This window comes from Montipora foliosa, chromosome 7, assembly GCF_036669935.1.
Source record: "Montipora foliosa isolate CH-2021 chromosome 7, ASM3666993v2, whole genome shotgun sequence".
Lineage (NCBI taxonomy): Eukaryota > Metazoa > Cnidaria > Anthozoa > Scleractinia > Acroporidae > Montipora > Montipora foliosa.
In genome coordinates, this window is record NC_090875.1 from 8666788 (window position 1) to 8691127 (window position 24340).

The window sequence follows — 24340 nt, forward strand, 5'->3', positions numbered from 1 at the left end:
GGTTTTGCTCCAGGGTATCTAACAGAGCTTATTAATATTAAGAATGAGGGTAGATATAGGTTAAGTTCCAATTGGAATGGAATCTTACTTAAGTATGTTCATTTTAAAACGTACAAGACATTAGGAGATAGATCTTTTATGTTAGGTGCTCCAAATTTATGGAATAATTTGCCTCTTGAAGTTAAGAGAGCGTCAAACATTGATAATTTTAAGAAATTACTTATAACTTATAACTAATTTGCGTCTAACTTAAACCATGCACAAATTAAACGCACCCTTGCCTACGGATGGCAGGTGCACCAAATGTTAAGTTTCCTAGCTAATAAATAACTCAATAATGTGAATGCAAATAAAGGGTTATGGTTTGGTAAAATTAATGGCCATCATACAACGGATTTGTATCGAACCACCTAACATTTTTTAAGGACAAACGTCTCTTTTCGAGGTAGCTCTTAGATGGCTCCCATGCATTTTTTAAAACTTTGCTGATAATTGTATCTCAGATTGCCAATGACTATTCTACAATACAAAGCTGTTGGGGGTCACCGAGATCATTTTTGAGATAAAAGCAAGTCAAAGACCAAATATAGGGTGTTTTGGAGAGCTCTCAGGTTGCCATGGTAACCTATACGTCACAATAGTTAGCGCGTTTTGTTCAGCAATAATTGGTGTTTCATATGGTACATAACGTTGCTGTTACGTGATACAGTATAGTAGTTATAACCCTTCTATATCAAGGGTTTTTTTTGAGTGGTGAAACTGTATTGATCATGATCAAATTGCAGTTCCATTGCAACTATCGTGAGGCTGAAAATAACGTTCGAGACACCGAAAACGATGTAACTAAACTTGGTGTGAAGAGGCCTAAAAACACGCCGAACGTCACAGCATTGAGCTATTTCGAAAAGCCTAAAAATTCAAACTCACTACTGTCTGTCGGCTTGGTTTTTTTTTTTTACAGGATTGCTGCTCTTGGGCAAAAAATTGAAGCCATGGAATTTATAGGCCAGCAATCCTTTTCTGGAGAAAGGTATGGATTACATTTGCACACACAAAAGAATCCGCTTCAGGCAGCAAAAGTCCTAATTTATATATTTTACGTTGTTGGTGCAGACTTCAAATTCAAATGTAACTCACGCTGAATACCAAAGACAAGAAAATACAAGTATTGAACTAGAATTCATACACGGAATAACACCACTCGGCTACTGCTAACTGTAAAGGCGAAATAAGTCAAAAGATGGTCACCCGGGCATGCAGCCTTTTTATACAGTATTAAGTGGCACCATGGCCAAAGGAAGGTTATCCGATTGCAATCCGCTCCCTAAGACCTTAAATTATAACCCTTCGCTCTGACGAAGGACTAACGCTTGAAACGTCAGCCTTTCAACCTACACTTTTATCCACTTAGTCATGATACTACCGAATTCTCGGGTTTTAAACACTCGCCGACACAGTGCCACATTCAGCGTCTTTAGAGGCTAACTTCATAAGCAATTTTGTTTTAAAGTTAATTTGCTTTGCAATGTTAAATTTCGACTCTGTTTTGTAGGTAATATTTGCACGTTTGCAGTCCCCAAAACAAGCCTACTGAGGCTGGCCGGAAATATCCAGCAATGCGCCAAGTCTAAAATCGTTTAAATTCAAATTCGCTAGTAATGTTCGTCTGCTTTTTCACTTGACAGGATTGCTGCTCTAGGAAAACAACTTGAAGCCACGACATTTACAAACCAACAATCATTTACAGCAGACAGGTGAAGATTGCACTTGCACAGACTAGCAAATCCGCTTCAGTCAGTGAAAGCCTTTCAGCTTTTATTTATTTACTTTACTTTACGTTGTTGGTGAAGACTCGTTCAAATTCGAATGTCACTCACTATGAAGATAAAAGACGAGAAAAAAAACATGTATGGGCTAGAATTAACACATGGAGTAACACCAGCCGGCTAATATAAACCAATGAAATAACTGAAAGGTGGACATCCAAGCATGTAGCCTTTTAAAAGAGTATATATTATGTGGCACTATGGCCATAAGAAAGGTTATCCGATTGCAGCTCCCTATAAGACCTTAGCCCTTCGCTCTGGCAAAGGATGGAGGAGCAGTCGTGGCTCAGTCGGATAGTGCGCGGCTTTCGGAGCGAGAGATCCCCGGTTCGATCCTCGGTGACTTAAACGTCTGTTTCGACTTTCCTCTGATCCGTGTAGCTATAGCTTTAAATACCCGTAAGACGGAGCTCTGACAGAGGGAGGGGGGTACAGGACGCACCGTCGGCTTCCATTGATACTAGCCTCGTAGCTGAAGGAACTTTAAAGAAAGTTACTTTACCTTTTACTTTATGTTTACGTACCTTTCCGATCTCGATTTTGGGCTAAGAAACTACTTGCACTCATCTGTTAGCTTGTTAGCTTTCATGATTTTTAATGGTTTGACATTTTGACAGCTTTGATCGTGGTTAACCAATACAAATTTTTTGACCATTCTATCAAGGATGATAATTGGTCTGTCGTGCCTTACGAGGTACAGATGCACGAGCACGGCTGACCGTGACGCCACTCGTTGGATTTGAAAAATAACGTTTACCGAAAAATTTATCCAAATGCGTGAACAAATCAGGATTTATTTGCTGTAAAACAAATAAAAAAGGCTTGCCAAATAAGTAGGGAAAATACTCAACTACATCTCGTGTTTTCTCTCGTGCTCTATCCCTTTTTTCCTGCGTGCTTTGCGACAGAACAGATCAGAACAGATTTGTTAGTTAATTTACCTGGGTATCAATCAAATAATATGAAGGGCCAAAGAATAAAAGCTAGGAATCAGATATGATATATACAAATATATGTATTTTTTGAAAACAGGATTACAGAGAAGGATGAGATGCTGAGAGAAAAAGATGAAAAGTAGGAAATTGTCTATCCTCAATGATATTCGTTTTGATTATCGTGTGACACGAAATGTTTGCGGATACACTAACACATTCAATTGCTCGACATCTTACCCTCGACCCTCGATATTATACCCTCGACTTTTTACTCTCGACCCTCGATATTTTACGCTTGACAGCCGACCCTCGGCAAAAGCTACACTCACTGATTTCTTGACCATGTGTGCGTACGCCATATTTTCGCACGGTTAGCTTGGAAAAATCTCCTTTGAAATTATAGTTTATCATCTTTTATAAGTATTAATGATATGTTACTCCCTTTAATTAAGAGATTATTTACTGAATCACTCTTTCACTTACTCACTCACTCACTCACTCACTCACTCACTCACTCACTCACTCACTCACTCACTCACATAAAAGCTTCAATATTTAGTTACTCGCTTAGATTGCAGCATAAAACAGTCAACCCTCTATTAGAGGAAGCCTTTCATCACGCAAAAAGTCACAGCCAATTTTTTGATGTATTAAATAATGACGAAACTATACGAATGCACTCTACAGGCAATACATCAAGCCAACTACACATTAAGAATGCTCGTTCCTCCATAAAGAAACAGCTTAAAAAGGACTACATTCGAAATTGGCTGAAGGCTCGCAACAACACTTCCGAAGGCTCTAGAGAGAAATTTACACACAAAGAAGTCAAATTCGACTACCAATTGGAAGACTATCTCAAAACTATCAGAAACCCAGCACATAGAATAAGTATGACAAAATTGCGTCTGGGGGTTCATAGCTTGCGAATACAGACTGGGAAATACGAAAATAGAGGTGCACCAATCCCAGTAGATGGAAGAACGTGTTTAGTCTGCAATAGAGGCTATATAGAAGATGAGCGGCACTTCTTGATGTATTGCCCAGGGTACGATAACACTAGAAATGAGCTCCATTCTCTCCTTTCAACACACGATGTTGTTTTCAAAAGCCTTAATGATGAGGATAAAATTAGGTATTTACTTACCCTAGAAAACGAAAGCACTTCAAAGATAATAGGTAAATACACATATTTAATGTTTCAGAAGAGAAAAGACTTCCTAAATGCAAAATAATTAAAATAATAATTTTATACCAATTGTATTACAAGTAATTGTATGATCTTTTTAGTTAATTAGTTATTCAAGTAGATATCATCACCTTTATTGTAACGAGACCGATACCTCCCTTTGGAGAGTAAGGCGCAATAAAGATTTACTGTTTTACTGTTTTTTACTCACTCACTCACTCACTCACTCACTCACTCACTCACTCACTCACTCACTCACTCACTCACTCACTCACTCACTCACTCTCTTACTTGCTTACTTGCCTGCTTGCTTACTTGCTTACTTACTTGACTGACTGACTAACTGTACGTCTTCTGGGTAAAAAATGTCGACGAGGTAATCCAATATGGAATCAGAATTATTTTACCACCATTGAATGCCTCATTTTGCGCTAACCGTGGAAGAAAAATAGGAAAGATAGAAGATTTCCCCCCCCCAAAAAAAAATAAATAAATAAAGGAGAAAATAGCACCTGACACCCCGTTATATAATCAACAGGATTTTGATGTTGGAACAGAAATTAGAAGCAGCAAAGGTGGACGAAGAAAGAAAAAGAGAGTTGTAAGTTTAATTTTGGCAGTCTATGTCTCTTTTTTTCCATTTGGGTGCCAAACAAATTATCTACTCCAGATTTTTCATTCAAATTATTACGGAGATCTGAGACTCTAAGGCTAATTTCGTATGTTAGGTATTATTGTTTTATTTTTATTACTTGGTAACTGTTTCCTAGTACAACTGGAGAGCACTTTGAAGATAGAGAAAATAGAAACGATTGGAAGAGACACTTAACTGATTGAGAATCGAATTCAGAAATCTCCAAAGCTGGTCATTTTGGAAATTTAACAACAAAAGATATTACAGTACTTTGGCTTTGAGAACAAAGAAACGGTCGTTGCAATATCTCGGACTAACTTTGTTCGCTTAATTAACTAACTTACTATTGATTATTGTGGAAAATTTTCTGCAGAATCTCTTCATTGGAAAGGAAACTGGAAACAATGACGAGTACGAAGGATCTGCTCGAAAAAAGGCGAGTTTGGGTTTTTTTTTCCCTTTTTGGCGTTAAGCGAAGGGTAGAATTGCAGGAAGGTGTAATTCGGATCCCAGACTAGAACTACGGACTGATTAAAAAACCCACTCAGACTGAACATGACTTGCCTACTTAGAACTGGATTCAATCGACAAAGCAAACAGCGAAATTGCGAGAGTACTACCTTATACAGAGGAGATTACATGGCCGCCCGGAGATACGAAATTTCTCAGTCTTCGAGTGAGGAAAAATATTTCACGAGTGAGCTAGCGACTGAAATATTTTTCAACACGCATCTCCAAGCGGTCATGTATTGTCTGTTTATTATATAAACACCAATGAAATACCAAACAATTTCACTTTAAATTAATAATCACGTTTTCCCGCGAAAGTTCACGTGGTATTTCATTGACGTTCATACAATATATAGAGAAATCACGCCAATTTTTATGAAGTAGTGCAATTGTATTTTCTTATGGGACAGCAAGTTGAAAACTCAGGAGTCCCCTGATTTTGTTTAAAGAGAAGAAAGAATTTAAGCCGGTGATAATCAGCGCTCAAACTAGAACTGAAGCAGACGCAGACAGCTGTTTTGGGCTTGTTGGCCCTCGTCAGTGTGCCATAGGTAAAACACATTGAACTTCAGTGACAATTCACCTATCTCACGATGTGATGAATTCTTCTCTTGGTGTTTCGTGAGGTCCGAAGTTTTATGCTGGTTGCACTCCTTCCATTAAGTGATTGACAAAAAGAAAGGTGTAATTCATCCTCGTTACTCATAAATTCGTTTTTGTTCGTCCATGCATACGCATGCATGTATCGCAGGAATCCCTATTGCCCTTAATGGACTAAACCGACATGGTATTTTATATTTTATATTTTCTACAGATCTCCCGACACCCAAGCACAAGAACGTAGTATCCAAGCAATAAAAGACAGGTATCTCTTGTCTCTTTAATTGCATTTTAATTGGCAAATGAAGCCTTGAGCTGAAAATCTTAGCCAAGACAACTTGTTTGTTCTGGGTTAGTACGGGAATTCTAGTGGACAAGTAAGTCTGTTAACGACCTTTTTTCTTCCATTTCAATTACATTATAAGGCAGCACACCATTTGAGACAATTCTGTATCATGAGAAATCGTGATTTTTAAGATACCATATTCCAGTCATGCGCACTGCTTTTATCTGTTGCAGATACACATTAATTTGTTGCTGCTGTTCGCTTTTAATAATGAATTGGGTTTCTTTGCTTGCTGATGGAGAGAACATGATTTTTTTTGTGAATGAAATAAATAAGGCAAGCAAACTCAAAAACCATGAAGAATCTCAAACTGGTGGGAGGCAGATCAATTGGCTGTTTTACAAGTGCAGCTGTGAAGTTATAATAGGAGTACCTAGAACTATTTCACCAAGTTGTCGCATCAGCATCATCATCATCAGAATTCCAAATCACCAGTCCGGCGGCCTTACTATAGTCGGCTTCGCTGTTTGAAGGCAATCGCAAAATATCCAAGAGTAAGAATCATGCAAAATACATGACAAATATTGGGAAAAAATTTTAAAAGACAAATCTAGTGAATAAAACAGCCAAAAATAACAACAAAAGAACAAATCAAGTGAAGGACACAAGCAAAAATAACAAACTTTGACTGAAAAAGAGCAGGGAAGGGGGCTTCACAAATACAGCAAAAATACATAAAGTAACAATTGAAGTAAAAAAAAAAACGAAAATAACAAATCAAGCAAACGACAAGGGCAAAAATAACAAATCCCTTAAAGGGCGTGGGAAGGGTGCCTTCACAACAATAACGAAAATAACAACTATAAGGAATAACAGAAGAAAAAATACAGAAAATAACGAGAACGCAAATGAAGCAAAGATCTTGGCGAGAATAATAAATATATTGGAAAATAAAAAATCATGTAGACAAAATAACAAGCACAAGGCCGACAGCTAAGTATTTCATCTACACTTTCCACTCAGTCAATAAACACATAGCATGCCTCGTGCTTTCGACGTGTGCCGACAAAGATCAATTATGTGTAGCGTGCAATAATAGGAAAAGATAACTGAATTTGTTCATTATGTCTATGGATATGGAAACTGTTTACCCTCGGAACACCTTAAGAGCGGTCAGGAGCTCGTTCAACATGTGTCCGTGCATTCCGGATCAAATTGGAATTTGGCAGTGTTGGTTTTTGAGGCGAAGGGAAAACCGGAGTACCCGGAGAAAAACCTCTCGGAGCAAGGAGAGAACCAACAACAAACTCAACCCACATATGACGCCGGGACCGGAAATCGAACCCGGGCCAGACTGGTGCATGGGAGGCGAGTGCTCTAACCACTGCGCCACCCATGCATGCTCCCCGTAAAGAGCTGATTTTTTTTTTTTATTATTTCTCTATGAATAGTGGTCTGAGTCGAATGGCAGAATCATAGAATCACAAGAATTGTACATTTGGAAATACGTTTTACTACATGGAGTATGAAAGCAATATTTACGTTGTTGTCTTATAACGGCATCTAAATGAGTACACCTATGTCCAAAAACACAGGCCACCGCAAAAAGAACAAAAATAACAACCACGAAAAATTGTTATAATTGTTATATTTGAGGAGCCCCCTTTCCCGCTCTCTTAGAAAAAAAATGTTATTTTCGTTCTATTTGATTTTTTTTGGGGGGGGGTATTTTTGTTATCTTTGTGGAGCCCTCTTCCCTGCTCTCTTGTTATAACGAATGAAATTTTGTTTTTACAGAAATGACCAACTGATTCGCACTATTGAAGAGCAGTATATTAATCTGAAAGAAAAAGACCAAAAGTAAGTTATTTTTCGTTTCTCTTCGTATCGTGACAAAGCCTGTTAACTGATATGTTTATATATATATATATATATATATATATATATATATATATATTGAAATTGAATTGAACGGAATTTTATTTACGTGCGCTAACATATACATAAAAATGACTAAACAGGAGGAATGGAATCATCGCAGCTAGGCAACAGTTCCGAAGAAAGCCTGAAAAAAAAAAAAAAAAACAGGTTGTAACGGGGCTTGAGACAGAACCTTTTCAGGGTTTCCTTTCTTTACTACCTAAGACATGTTATTGACATGCCTCAATCTACAATTCAAACATGTCTTTTGTATAAAGTCTTAAAATGCATGACGAGTAAAAGCGAAAATCATTGTCTTACACATACAAAAACACAACACGGAAAGGTAAACGTGAATGATAGAATATATGAAACGCTCATATATTTGCACTACACAAATTGAAATACATGAGAGATAGAGATCATGGCAGTTAAGCAGTTGCTAATAAAACCTGAAAGTCTTGAACGAGGCTCGAACTCATGGCCATGCGATTTCCCTAGTCACGAGTGACTTCGCCTCATATCACGTGATAGTTCAACGAATTAACAAAGGAACAGGAGAAATGCTTATACATTTCACCTGTGGAAATCAAAAGTTGGAGATCATCTTTTTTTTTCAGGATTTCTTTCCAAATACCTAAGATGCTGCTCAGCTGCTACGATCTTCAACTCTCGTGTACTCTTGTTAAGTTTCGGGTCTTTTGACGTCACAGGCCTAGAGTTAAAGTCGGTCTATGTGAGATTTATTCTAGATAAGAAACAAACAAGAAAGAAGCCGTTCAAGTTCCCATTTCAACTGATTTCTTGCTAGAACAAACTAGACTAGGCCCTTTGGTTTAATTTGACAGATATGAAGAGATGAAGCGTGAATTAAACATCAAGGATCAAAAGTTGAAGGAGAAAGAAGACAAGTAAGATTCAGATAATTGACCAATAAATTGTTTACGCGGCTTGGATTGAACGATACATTTTACACCAAAGGAAAGGAACCCTTTTGGGTACGATGATTTTATTCAAGTGTTCTGCAGGCAAGCAAACAGTTGTGATACTACTCCTACACTTAAACCTTTGGGGTTTAAACGAAACTTATTCCCAGCCCCTCTTCACTCGTTCTAGTATTATTCGTTTGTTCACTGGAAGTGGCAGGCAAATTTGACCCCAATGTTGCAAAATCTGAGGTCTCCTCCAATGGTCGACTTCCAAAGGTGAATACAGGAATGCTTCACCTAGTGTTTCTCGCACATGCAATGCAAGAGGCCATATCCAAAACAGAATGATAATATTTAAATGCCCTACTCTTATATTAGCCTTGTGTTGAGTGGGCCACTGAGGCTGATTTGGAAGCAAAGGTGTTAACAAGGTTGTGATACGCAAAACAAAAAGAATCATTCATTAGACTCCCTAAGTCTATTGACTTTATTTAAAACGCATAGCCCCGAAAGAAAACTTCTTTTTCCCTAACATTTTCATTTTATTAGATTTCTGCTTCTTGAGAAGGACTACAATTCTACCATACAGGACAAGGACAGCGGCATCAAGCAAATGAAACTGAGGTATGAAGTTATTTCAAAAAGGTGCATGTATTGTTTAAAAAGCCTACTTAATTAGCTTGTTTTAGTATTTTTATTTTTCAACTTCTTCCCTGCATAGTTGATCCAGTGGCTCAGAAACGAGAACGAGGCAAACGTGACAGACATACGCTTTCGAGATGTGCACTTCAAAACACATAAGAAAAGAAAAAAAGTCGTGTTTCTTGAAATACATGCACCAAGGTGTCCCACTGCAGAAACATTGATTTCCCAAAGAAGGAGGGTTACTCCGGGTTATTACTCCCTCCCCATCCAGTCCCTGATAACACTCCTGTTAAGTGAATGACGGAATATATCACCTATTTGAACTGCAGAATTTTAAATGCAAGAGATCATGATATCATGGCAGTTAAGCAGCAACTTTTAAAAGCAGTTAAATGCAAAGAAAGCCGAAAAAATAATTCCGTCTTTAACTGGGCTCTAACTCATGACCGTAAAATTGCCCTTACATACTCTACCAACTGAGCTATCCGGACCCTAGTGAGTTTCACTCACGATAGGTGAACGAATGAATGGTGGACTATATGATATGCTTATAAATTTGACCTGAAGATATTGAAATACACGAGAGTCGGAGATATCCAACTCTCGTGTTCTCCTGTTTTAGCGCCTCCAACAGTTACAGTCATTCTATCTAAGATTTTATTCTAGACTATAAAAATACCAGGAAAAAAAGCTGTTTAAGTTTACATTCCAGGTGGTTGTAGCTATAAACTAAGCCTTTTGGTTTCATTTGACAGATATGACGAGTTGAACCATGTATTAAATACCAAGGATCAAGAGTTGAAGGACGAAAAAGAAAAGTAAGATTCAAATACATGACCAGTAAATGGTTTAGGTATTTTACATAAGAACAATAGATTTCACACGAAAAGAAAAGAACACTCTGGCGGACGGTACTGCAGGCAACCAAACAGTTGTGAAACTATTTCTAGACTTATAACTTTGGCATTTAACGCAAACTTATCCCTAGCCCCTCTTCACTCGTTCTAGTATCGTTCGTTCGTTCAGTCATTTGAAGTTATGGGCAAATTTGATCCAATTGCTGCGAAATATATATGGGGTCTTTTACAATGGTCGACTTCCAAAGATGAATACAAGAATGCTTCACCTCGTGTCTCAATTCAAGCACGCGCAAGAGGCCATATCCAAAATAGAAGGATAACATTTAAGTACCCTACTCTTAGCTTTATTGGACCACCAAGGCTGATTTGGAAGCAAACGTGTTAATTAATCAGGTTGTTAACGAAGCTGAGGCGCTTGTTTAACCGCTCATCTGTAGGCTCAGTTGGTTGAGCATCGAACTACTATGCGGGAGGTCGCATAGCTAAGTCCGAACCAATGCACTGTTCGCAAAGAGTAGGGTACGGAGTTCTCGGTGATGGGACCTGTCTTCGGTGGTATATCGTACTTGAGAGGGTAAATGCTCGAGAATATTAACTACACCAAGCTACTCCAAAATCCAGGGGTAAAGAAATATATGATATATAGATTATTACATGCTAAGAGCCTGATACCGTTTTTATTCACGAGTTTTTAATACCATATCGCCAACGAGCGAGTGAGCGGTATGGTATTAAAAACGAGTGAATAAAAACGATATCAGGCTCTTAACATGTAATAATTTGTTTATTACATATTACATGCTGTAGGAAACAGACAACTTTTTTAAAAGACATGTTTCGGCATGCTTATGCCATCATCAGTTTAATGAGTTCCTAAGTGAGAATAGCCTCCTACGCAAACGTTCTTACGGATTGCGTGACGAACCCGTAAGAACGTTTGCGTAGGAGGCTAAAGTGAGAACAGTTATAACGTCTACGGGCACAGGCTCCCCAAGCTGAAAATACGTGATGTATGCGACAGTTTGTGTATATAGAGAATTGTAGGGGAAAATCACCGATCGTAAAAAAATTGTGTAAATAACTATCTCATTTGAACTAAAGTTTTCCTACCTCAAATGTGTGACGAACTTGTCTCTTTTGCCGAGTTTACAGCCATTCTGACGCAGTTTTGTGAAGTTATCCGGAAGACCGTTACTTAAATAATAGGAAGGCCGACCACTCCATCCATCGCTGGCCAAACCTCGCTCCACAAATCGTTTTCTCCTCAACAGGAAAAGTCCCGAATCGCAAAACAACAGTTCCATAACGCCCAATAAATTTTACTCCAAATACGTGTGTTTCGGCGACCGAAAGACTCGTGACGAACGAAAATTCACCTCTTCAGCTTTCCTCAGAGGCTTGTGACCGGGTAGTCAACAACGGAAACTCGCAAGATGGTTTCAGCCTCAACTCTTATTGGTCCATTTGAATTTGACCGCGCGCTGGCAACACGACCGTTGTTGACTTGTGACCGGGCAGTCTGCAAAGCAATTCTTCCCTCCAAATTTGACGCCAGGCGTCAGTTAAAATGTAACGTGCAACCCGATTGGTCCAACCAAATTTGTACAGTCTATTTGATTGGACAATTCAAAACGTGAAGTGATATGATATCATTTCACTGCAGTCAAATAATATCATATCACTTCACGGGTATCATTTTTAGTCACGGCTTCATCACACTGATATCCACACATAATATGTAATAAATCAATTTATCGGACTATCGCTTTTCGTATTCTCTTTATTGACCTAATTAGACTGTTCTTAATAGCCCCAAAGGCAAACCTCCTTTTCCCTATAAATTTTGATTTTATTAGATTTCAGCAGCTGCAAAAGGAGTACAATTCTATCATACACAACAAAGACAGCGACATTGAGCAGATGAAATTCAGGTACAAAATTACTTTAAAAGGGTCAATAGCTTTTTTTAGCATTTTGGTTTTCCAACTTCTTCCCTGCACAGTTGTTTTATTAACTCAGAAATTAGGTCGAGGCAAACGCGACAGACATGTAACGCCTTCGTGTTTTGCACTTCATATTCAATTGACACATAAGAAAACTGGATCGAATCACTCACGCCAGCGACCGAAGGCTGTGTGAAAGAAAGTCGTGTTTCTTGAAATAGACTTGGGTGTCCCACTGCAGGAACATTCCCCAAGTAGAACGTTTACTGTAGCGATACGAAATATGGAAGGACTGGGCTACTGGACGGGTGAAGATATATTTTCGTGTTGGAGGGCAAGCAAATGTAATGTAGCTGTGTAAATTGTGGTACTGATACGTATACTGTTCATTTTTTCTACCAGACAGGAAAAATGCCTCTTCTTCTTCATTGTTTTTCTTTTTCAGTTTTCGACCTTACAGTTTTTGTATAGACGAGGTTAACATCTTTAATGACCAACGCATTCACCTTCGCTTTCCAAACTGTTAGAAATACTGAGGAAAGGTTCAAAAAGTTTGAAGAGCTGTTTTTTTATCGCTAATTTTTTCGGGTCAACTCGGAAAAAAACCGAGTGCTCCTCGCAGATGTAGATGCTATAGCCTCCCGTTTACTAGTTTGGATATGTTACGGGTGATAAATAAGTTTAGGTTATTTTGAATTTAACCTAGGTTGATATTTTCAACCTAGGTAAAATTTTTTCAACCTAGGTTATTATAAACTGTCTAAAAAAGGGTTTTCTCTTTTTGGGGGATGTGATTTTAAAGATAATTAGGCCTAGATTTTTAGGGGGGATAAAAAAGAAAATAATGAAAAAAAAAAGAGAAATAGGATTAAATTCCTCCTCCATCTTTCCCTCGCCTTCCGTTCTTCTTCCACTTACCCTTTCTCCCTTTCCTTCCCTTTTTCCATACTCTTGCTTACATTAGTACCAACGGACTGTGTCACTTACCTTGAGCTTCCACAACATTCCATTCCGCTCCAAGGATTCGAACTCTCGCACCATTGGACGTCTCCTCTAAATTAGCCCCTAAGCCATCGAATCCGCAGCTGAAATCAGCTGGATATTGTTTCTACCAATGAGAAAAAATTAAACTATTTCCAAGCCTTTACGACATCCACCATTTAGCGCATGCGTAAATGACATAAAGTGAGACTTTATTCACTGAAGAAGTTGAAGGGTGGCTTAGTTTATCTGAAGAATAGTGAAAATTCTTTGATACTCCAGTGCAACATAAGCAAAAAATTGTTTGCAAGAGGTGGGCTCTTGATTCTGAAGGGCAAATCGGGAAATATTGTAGGAAGTTATTTACGTCGCCATACAAAATACACCAGGAACAAGGCCGCATCCTTTCTAGCCATGATAACAAACCGATTTTCTTTCTCATGTGCAAATGGATCTAATTGATTTTCGGAAAATAATCTGACTAGTGTAACTGTACTAAGGTAAGGAGCATACACTGTAACTGGTTCCCTTCATGTTGAAAATCATTACCCAAAGTATTCGTGGCTATTTTCTCTCAGATATAAGGAAACATCAGACCTTGCTAGAACACTAGTCTAGAACGTCTATTCTGGATGGTGCGATTTCGGTCGAAGTTTTAATCTGACAAAGGAAAATAATTTGTGAGTAAAGTGATGACCGACTTTCGCTGCAAACGTTCGTACTGTGAAAAAAGGATGGTGGCACTGGCAAATAGAGCAACGAAAGGTAACCTTTGCAGTTTACTTAAGGAAAAGAACTTGTCACCAAACCGCTGGTGTCATTATCTTGGAAAAACCGCTTGTAAAAAAAACTAAACCATTCACAGAACCATTGTCAAAATTCCGTATGAAGTGGTTTTCGGAATCTCTCGGAGAAAAGAAATCAAAAGGCCCCAAAATGAGTGGACAAGTCACAGCTACATCAAATACAGAGCAGGAAACGTTCAATAATTTGAAAAAAAAAATGGATGAGCCAGACATTGAAGGAGCGCGGTGTGTGACTTGCAAACTGCAGACCGCGGACTGCAGACTAACCCTAAATCACAGTTATTGAAAGCAAGCAAATTAAAAATCAACAATACATCATATATGTTTCAGTTCTTTTATTCCTTATTTTTGCCCCCTGCCCTCCTAGGGAGATTCATTAATGAACAATGTCCTTCTAAAAAGCTCTGCTGAGATAGAAAAGTAGAAACGGTTATCATGCGCAGTGTGCCTGACCTCAGCCCTAATGCCAAACATTAAAAATCAGTGCCTAGACTTAACAGCCACTGGGGTTTTATAAAACACACATGAAAAATTTAAGCTACAATAAATTTATCCACTCATCTCCAGAACCAATTTACTTGCAAATATACATATACTTTGAATACTCATAACTGCTGAATTTTCATTTATCTTTACTTCTTGCAATTTCAACCTAGGTTGAAAGCATTTAATTTTTTTTAACCTAGTTTGAAACGAATTGATCTAGGTTGAAACAAGTAATTATTATGTTACTGACCCGAAATCAAATTTAACCTGCAACAGATACTCTACCACTGAGGCACTATAGAGTACTGGAAGAAAAAAGCTGATCTTTACCATAGGTCTCTCTCTCTCTCTCTCTCTCTCTCTCTCTCTCTCTCTCTCTCTCTCTCTCTCTCTCTCTCTCTCTCTCTCTCTCTCTCTCTCTCTCTCTCTCTCTCTCTCAAGGGGACAACAAAGGTTGAATTGTACTCTTTGACTCAGCTTTCTCGAAATAAAAGACATTTCTTTTGTATTTATACAGAATCAATGAACTGGAACGGGGAGCTAACAGTGCCTTGCGCTGTAAGGACAGGGAGATTGAGCAGTTGAAAAGCAGGTAATTTACCGTGGCAAGCTCTCTCGATACAAGTGCTATTATTTTGATTAAAATAGAATTGAAGTGTTGATACTCAAAGCGTAGAAGCGACGATCCTCAAAGTGACCCGGGTCAAGCTTTCTTTGATGACTGTCGGTTTGAGATATGACTGCAAATGTTTTTCAAATCATGTGGACGACGTGAAGCCATGGAGTAAGGAGCAAAACGAGGCACTGACCTTGCTAAAATTTTGCGTTTCTTTCTCCCAGAGGATGAAAACTCATGACATAAACTTCTCGAGTCTCAGAAATATCCGGCAGTACGAAGATAAGAGTTAGGATGTATATCCTAAAGTTGCACTTGCTCTGTGAATATATGTGTCGTGCGTCTTCCCCTAGCGTGGAGACGGGAAGGAAAAAGAAAACGTAAACGGGCAATTAATATAAGTACTCACAAACCCCCAGCCTTCCCTCAAACCGGCAATAAAGAACATATAAAAGACGCTAACGATTATTTTATTACAAAGCTACAAAATAACAAGTCCAAATTACTTAAAATGTGGAAAGGTAATAATATAATGCTAATTTAATTTCACTTTTGGAGTGATGTTCCTAGAGCTTCTCAGGTTCTCAATTAACGGAAACTTGCTACGTTCTCAATCTTTACACCTACAAAAATTTGGTTTATCGACGGAGTTGATAATGTAAATTGGCCACCGTACACAGATTCTAAAAGCTGACGTTTCGAGCGTTCGCCCTTCGTCAGAGCGAATCGCTCAAAACGTCAGCTTTTAGAATCTCTGTACGGTGGCCAATTTACATTATCAACTCCGTTGATAAACCAAATTTTTGTATACTACTTCCCCACCGACGCAGCACCACAGTTTCTTTAGAAACTACCCCTTCATTCATTCTTTACACCTACAGTTCGGTTCGTTCGGTAACCCCTCGTAGTTCCTTCTGGACAACTGTGTTATCCAAAACCGCCAACCGGGCTCTTACTCTAGCACTGTACGCACCTCTAAATTGGCCGACGATAAAGGAGTTTTATCGTTCACTTTCGGTTATCCCCGTGTAATTCTTCTCCTCTACATCGTCAGTTAAAGAATATTTGAAAAACCGTTAGGACTATATAACAACTTGGCGAAACATACATAATTAAATATGATTAAGTGACAAGAACTACATATTTGAGTGAGTTACAGAGTGTTGGAAAGAATGTAGAGCCTAAAGCGTAAGTAATGATTTTAGGTGCCAGAAACGTTTGCGTTCAACTTGGCAAGTTTCCTTGCGTGCCCGAAACTCAGGAAAGACGGTGATGTTATCTTACAAAAAAGTCATGCTGTTGGAGTGAATGACGAAAGAGAATTGTGATCGTACAAAGAAACGGTGGCTGACCATTATTTTAAGGAAATAATAATAAAAAGCATTTTCTGATAACGAGGACTTGTCATGGGAAATGCCAGTTTTTACGAACACACCTGTTTGGTAACGAGTAGTTTTAAATTACTGGAAGGATATTGTTCGGGGAATAAGTGCACACTCGAAGCCATCTTGAACACAACAGTCGATTTATTGACACACCCAATTTTCACAGCACTTGCAATTGTTTGTTCTCATCTGGTATAACAAGCGACAAGAAGATGCCGTAAAAACCTACAAATAAATTGCGAATTACACTCTGAATTAAACAACTGACGGGAAGCGAGTTCTTACTCACCATTTGATGAGAACACTGTCACTACTGTAAGCACAAATCGATTCGCAGTTGGAAGTTTGTCAGGCAAAATCACGATCAGGTTCACAAAACAAAAATCAGCTCCCGCCGCATGCCGGTATATCGTTGGGATTGGCATGGACTAATAAATAGGGAAACTATTGTTGAGGAATAGCCTCAACATCCCGGGGGGCGGGGCTGAACAAAACGGAAAGCTAAACATTCTCTACATTAAAGGTTCTCGAGTTCAAAGGTTCAGAGTTCTCATTGTTCAAGAGTTCACGGTGCTTCTTCAAGGAGGCACAATTTTGTCACGGGACGGACAAGCACTGAGTTCTTCGTCTTGACTTCTGCGGTTCGTACAAATGTGTCTTGGCCAGGAAACACCCTGGTTACACGGCCCAACATCCAGAGGCATCATGGTACACTGTTATCCACAACAAGAACGAGGTCGTTAACAGCTAGATTCCTCTTCTTCAGGAGCCACTTATGGCGATGCTGCAAAGTAGGCACATACTCCAGAAGCCATCGAGACCAAAAACAATCAGCGAGAAACTGCGCGTGTCTCCACTGTTTGCGCGTGTACAGCTCTTCCTTGGTGAGGACACCGGGAGGCACGACCAGGTTTCGTCGCTGTAAAAGGAGATGATTGGGGGTGAGAGCCTCTATATCGTTAGGATCATCGCTGGCGGGACACATAGGACGGCTGCTAAAATAGACATAACTTCAGCGAAGACGATACGCAAGGTTTCCCGCCCAGAAAAAGCACCTCGGTCACCAAGAACACCCTTCATAGCCTTCCTCACGCTTCTAATGAGCCTCTCCCAGAGGCCCGACATGTGGCTTGCTGTCGGAGGTTGAAAATGCCACTCGGGAACAGCGCACCTGTACCAATCTGTCTCATATCTGTGCAGTTCTCTCTTGACTGTACCATCATCCAAATCTCGAATTGAATGACTAAGTTCCTTCTCAGCACCCGTAAAATTCGTCCCATTGTCCGACCATATTTTCTTAGGACTCCCACGCACTGAAATGAATCGGCGTAATGCTTGAATAAACGCGTCCGTTTCCAACGAACCAACATCCTCAATATGGATCGCTCTGTTGTTGAAACAGACGAAAATACATCCATACACCTTCACAAGGCTTCGCCCGAGTTTCACATGGAAGGGTCCAAAAAAATCTAAACCCGTGTACGTAAATGGTGGCTGATAGGGTACCAATCTCTCTGCTGGAAGATCTGCCATCACTTGCTGCATAGCAGGCGCATTACGCTTACGGCAACTCACACACTTATTCAACACCTGGCGAACTAGCGATCTAGCTCTCAATATCCAATAACACTGACGTACTGCAGACAACACATGCTCTCGACCAGAATGTCCCAGGATATGATGGCAGTAACGAACTATCAACGTGGACACCGGGTGACTCTTCGGGAGGACCACAGGGTGAGCCGCTTCAAATGCAATGGGTGCACGATGAATTCTTCCGCCAACACGAATGACATCATTAACCAAGATTGGGCTTAGATTGGCTAGCTTGCTATTACTCTTTACTGGTCCACCCCCTTTAAGAGCCACATACTCTTTATGAAAGCATTCTCGCTGGACAACGCGCACAACTTCTCTGCTTGCCGACTGTAGTTCCGAAAGAATCGGGGTCATTAAAGGTACGGCGTTATGGGTTTCTTTCCGACACCGCTTGATAAAGCGCAGCACCCAAGACATCACTCGCAATAAATGGGCCAGGATGAAAGACGCTGCAAAAGGAGATCAACTTGCGACGTGTTTGCGCTTAACAGGACGTTTGAGGACTTTCGAAGTTCCTTGTCGTCATCTTGTACTTCTCTCACAGACACTGATGGCCATGTATGTTCTGGTTGCCAGAGGAATTCCGGGCCTGTCCACCACCGACAATCTGCTTGGAAATACTCAGCACTGACACCACGTGAGCCTTCATCAGCTGGATTCATAACACCGGGAATGTGATTCCACTGTTCAGGAGAGGTTGTTTCATGAATCTCAGACACACGATTCGCGACAAAGGTTTGAAATCGACGCGTTTCATTCTTGATGCATTGTAAGGATGTCATGGAGTCAGACCAGAAGTACGTTTCATGGACTTGGAAGTCAAGTTCTTTCAGGATTGTCTGGCTCATACGTGCTGCCAACACTGCGGCCTGTAGCTCAAGCCGAGGGATTGTCCACTCCCTTATGGGTGCATTTCGGGTTTTCCCCATAACAAAGGAACAATGGGTCACTTCACGCTCATCAACAAATCTTAAGTAGGACACAGCGGCATAGCCATGCTGGGAGGCATCAGCAAAGGTGTGTAGTTGAACCGTCACCCGTGTTCCAAGAGTCTGGGTCTTGTAACACCTTGGAATCTCGATTGTGATGACGTGCGGTAACTGCTCAAGTCACCTTCGCCACTGCGTGAGGTACGGTTCTGGGATTTCTTGGTCCCATGGGAGCTTCTTTCTCCATTGTTCTTGCAACAGGATCTTGGCTGAGAACACGAAGGGAGAGAGGAACCCCAATGGATCAAACAGAGAACTCACCGTTGAAAGTACTCCCTGCTTGGTAGGCGGCTTACACGTTGCTATGGTTTTGAACTTGAAAGTATCGGATTGCGCATCCCAGTACACACCCAATGCTCGTTCCGTTGGTAGCTGATCCAGATTTAGGTCCAGATTGGGACTTGCTCTCAACTCGGATGGAAATGATTGTAACACTTCACGACTGTTACTCGCAAACTTTGTGAGACGAAAGCCTCCTTCCTTCAATAACTTGACTAGGTCTGATGCGAGATGAATGGCTTGTTCAGGCGTCGGAACCGATTTTAACACATCATCAACATAAACGTTTCTATGAACTGCCTTGATCACTTCAGGGGAATAGGTCTCTTCATTGTCTTGTGCTGTCAGCTTCAAAGCTTTATTTGCACAACAGGGTGATGACTTGGCCCCAAAGATGTGGACCAGCATCTTGTAATCCTCGGGTGGATTGTCTACACTTCCAGGCCACCACAAGAATCTCAGGGAGTCCGTGTCACGTGGCGTCACATAAGTCTGGTAAAACATACTCTCGATGTCTGCAGAAAAGGCAATCTCGTCTTCTCGAAACCGGACTAACACGCCTGTTAAGTCATTTGTCAGAGTGGGCCCTCGCACAAGTTGCTCATTCAAAGAAGTACCACAAAATCTTGCGGCTGCGTCAAATACCACTCTCACTTTGCCAGGCTTGTTTGGATTCGTTACTGGGTGGTGGGGAAGGTACCAAGTGGTGTCGCTGATGGTGCCTACTTCATCCTTGGTGAGCTTTCTTGCATAACCCTTGGCTACGCAGTCCTCAATCACAGCTCTGTACTTCAGTTCCAGCTCTTGATCACGACCGAAGCGTTTCTGTAAATGCTGCAATCTTGTTTCAGCGAGTACTCGGTTGTAGGGTAGCACTGGATTATCATCCTTCCACAAGAGATCCATCTGGTAATGGCCGGCTCGTTTGCAGACTGAGTCATTGATCCGCTTTAGTGCTCGTTGATCTTCGACCGACATGGGCTTAGTTACATTCTTGGCAGTGCCATACGACTCAACTTTCCAAAACTCTTCCAATTTGTCATTTAGGAAAACATCTTGTCCACTGATAAGATTAATTTGAACACAACCAGAGGCTTGCAAATTGGCGAACCACCAAGAATGCTCCATCCAATACACGACTTAATAGCAACTGGCTCATTACGTTTGCCTCTTCGAACCTCAAGTGGTATGAAAACCTCTTGGAGGTTGGTGCAAATCAACACAGAAATCTTCTTTCTCTCCACATCCGGAAAACACACATGGTGTAAATGTGGCCATTGCGCCACTGACCTTATGACTCTGGTATGCTTTAGAGGAATTGTTAAGTCCTTGACCGCCCAAGCTGATTTCACGTCAATCACGTTTTCATTCTGGCTATCAACCGAACCAATCTTGAAATCTACTTTCATTCCTACTTCTTCAGCATCAACACTGTGCACTGTCGTCAGTGAAAGTTTACTGGGTGATCCCTTTATGTTTAATAACTCCACAAGGGACGGGTCAATCATCGTGATGTCGGAGCTCGAGTCTATTAGACCATAAGTTGTAATTTGACAGCCAGCACAGCTCATCACCTTGACTGGAATGACTTGCAGCAACACCTCACAGGGCCCAACTGACGCTGACGTGGAGCAAGTTGACGTAGTGCCTTGGTCTGGCACCAAGTTCTGGTTGCCAACCTCTTGATGCTGAGAGAGGGCTCCTTGATTCCGCGAGTGTCAGTGAAATGCAGTAACGTGTGATGGGTCTTGCCGCAGCCCTACACCCGGCATCGATTACGAGATCCGCAATTCCTAGCTGTATGTTCTGTCGAGTTAATACAGTTAAAGCAAATCTTTCCTTTCTTCACAAACTCAGCTCTCTCTCGAGGGGACTTGGCTCTAAACGCCTCACAACGGTACAGCCGATGGGGCTCATGGCACATTACGCAGGATTCCTGCTTTGCTGTCATGGTCACATAAGTGGATGCCTTTGTGGTCACTGACTTACTCTTTGACGGCTTGACTCTGGTAAGCGCAGCCTCGTTCAATCCAACACTAAAGAAGGGATGGTTCAAGACATATGCTCTTTCCTTGAGGAAATCCAAAACATCCCTGAAACTTGGCATCAGTTGTCCTTTACGCTCAAGACTCTTCAGATGCTCAGCAAATTTGGCCTGCATCCACCTGGGTAACCGTGTAATGACTTTCTCAAGATTATCTGCGTTCATTTCACTAAGGTATCCCATGAACTCTAAGGTATCGTAGGTAACTTGGGCTGTATCAGCATAGCGTTGTAAACTGTCCTTGTCAATGGCTTGTATAGCAGGCCCCTTGGTAAGGGATTCAATACATGCCCTCACTACTTGGAATGGCTGCCCAAATCGATCCTCTAACGTTTTAAGAGCCTTTTACAGACCACCTGGCATTGGCTCATATCTTTGCACTGCAAGTAGGGCTGGTCCCTCTAAAAACTGTAACAGACGAGTCATTTTAACTGAATCATCAAGTGGTCTTGTTTGAATTTGAATCTTTGTCGAAAGGCTGGATACCGCTCAGGAGAACCATCAAATTTCTGAACTTGCACAGGTGGAAAGTCATGTGATACACTCATCCTCTCCAATGAGGACATAATGGCAACAAGGCTTTCATTGCTCACAGAACCCATGACACTTGAAGGGGCTGGGCGAGTGTAAGTGACTGGCTGGGGTACTGGATCGAGGGTTGTGGTTGACACAGCGAGAGGGGTCAACTGTTGCAGCTTAGGTATATTAGGACTTGGAACCTTTTCTGACTGTACATTTACAGCCGGCTCAGTTAACTCCTTGAATGTCACATGTGGGACTCTGAAGCGGATTTTGGCAATGGGAGGAGTAGAGCTTGTTGTCAGGGGATTTTCTGTAGCAGGCGTAGATGTCAAAAGAGGGTTTCCCCCTGGACCCATATCAAGATTGCTACTAGTAGTAGTCACGGATGGTAAAGTAACACTTGGTACTTCCGGGGGTTGGATTTCGATGCCCTTAAAGTTCATGTCATGCTTGTGGGGCCACTTAGCACCTTTGTCACAACTGGGTAAATCAGAGACCTCCTGTTCTGCTAGAAATGCTTCTAAATTGGCTAATTCCGCTTGATTCTTTGCAGCAGCGACCTCGCTTTCGGCTTCTAATTTGGTTAATTCTTATCTATGTTGTAGTTCCATTTCAGTGCGCTTTATCTCCATCTCAACCCTTTTCACCTCAAGTTCAACTGCCCTTCTACTACTTTCTTCAGCTTGCTGCTGGATTAATGCTGCTTTCACTGCTTGGATCTTAGCCCTTTGAGCTTTAGAACTTGATACACTTAATTTTGATGTTTGACTTGAAAAGGAATGAACGGAATTTGTTGGGGAGATTTCTTTGATACCTTCACATCTTCAGACACCTAAACATTGTAAAAGGAAGCAGCACTAATGGCAAACTGTTCATTTTTACTATTGTAAGCTTGTATTCTTGAGTATTGAACGGCACGGTCGCTCAAAACTTTGGTATTTCTCACACGAATCATCAAGCAAATCAGCGTATTTATCACAACAAACACAGTACTGTTCCCACGCCTTATTTAGTTGGAACTGTTCAGCTCGTACCTTCACAACGTTGCTGAAGTCGTTCAGATTTTCGTCTATTTCATTGCACAATCTTGTTATTGTCGACAAATGTCCTCTGCGAGACCTTTCCAGTTTTTCCAATCGTTCGTAAAGTATTCCTTCCTGAGTCATCACGCAATGCAAAGCGGTATTTCAGCTTTGATCGGCGATTCCACACAATTTTTCACCACGGAGACAACCACAAGTCCCACCAAAAAGCACAGGTAATAAAATCCAAATGGCTTTTACAAAAACTGATGTTCGGGGAATAAGTGCACACTCGAAGCTATCTTGAACACAACAGTCGATTTATTGACACACCCAATTTTCACAGCACTTGCAATTGTTTGTTCTCATCTGGTATAACAAGCGACAAGAAGATGCCGTAAAAACCTACAAATAAATTGCGAATTACACTCTGAATTAAACAACTGACGGGAAGCGAGTTTTTACTCACCATTTGATGAGAACACTGTCACTACTGTAAGCACAAATCGATTTGTCAGGCAAAATCACGATCAGGTTCACAAAACAAAAATCAGCTCCCGCCGCATGCCGGTATATCGTTGGGATTGGCATGGACTAATAAATAGGGAAACTATTGTTGAGGAATAGCCTCAACAGATATGTTTTTTTTACATATATCATAAAGATATTTCAATCAAGCAGTGGACTGAAGCCGAAGTTCTGATAACGTCGAAATATTTCTGTTTAAGTGTCTCTATTTTTTTTATTTTCCAAACAGAATCGCGTCAGTTAGTGAGAAAAAAGTGAGACAAGATCAGTCCACAGTGGAGAACACTTAGCATGAACAGGCAGTCCAAACTGGAAGATGATTTCAAACTCTTCGTGGACGAAGCGAGAGTGGACGCTTGTGACAGGATACAGTCATTCTGTAATTCGAACGAAGAAAGTTTTGTTCGCATTTATTATCCTCGACTAGCTTGTTTAATATTCGAGGTAAGTTTAAAATACGAATTAAGATCAAAATACGGCTACGACGCTGGATTTGCGTGCTGATGATCCAGGCTCACATTCCTCTCTGACCAATAAATGGAGTCCCATGTCAGCGAATCGGGACGCGATCTCAGTCTCAGTTTAAATATTGCCGTGGAAACATAATGCTTCTTCACTTTACTTTATAGGGGAAGTTGCTTTATTTAGAACCTTGTGTTCGTGACCGTATGAGAGAATCGGTGTATAAAGTGTACGTAATATAATTAATTTTACGAAACTACGAAACCCCACCACTTCGTGATCTTTGAACATGAAATTGACCAGGAGAGCAAACAATGTAGGCTACCACTGGCCTTTTCTTTGCA

At 40.6% G+C, this 24340-nt stretch overlaps 3 protein-coding genes and 1 pseudogene across 3 annotated transcripts in view; 1 reads left to right on the forward strand and 3 right to left on the reverse strand.

Moving 5' to 3' along the window:
• Nucleotides 1–24340, reverse strand: part of LOC138010371 (guanine nucleotide-binding protein-like 3 homolog) — a 381170-nt gene that overhangs the window by 25269 nt on the left and 331561 nt on the right. The gene's annotated exons all lie outside the window — the stretch shown is intronic.
• Nucleotides 966–24340, forward strand: part of LOC138010520 (interaptin-like) — a 28200-nt pseudogene continuing 4825 nt past the window's right edge.
• Nucleotides 17503–18567, reverse strand: LOC138009854 (uncharacterized). Its single transcript, XM_068856848.1, has one exon. It carries the CDS (start codon nucleotides 18565–18567, stop codon nucleotides 17503–17505), a length of 1065 nt encoding a protein of 354 aa, XP_068712949.1.
• On the reverse strand, nucleotides 18567–19079 carry LOC138009855 (uncharacterized). Its single transcript, XM_068856849.1, has one exon. The coding sequence runs from the start codon at nucleotides 19077–19079 to the stop codon at nucleotides 18567–18569; it is 513 nt and encodes a 170-aa protein (XP_068712950.1).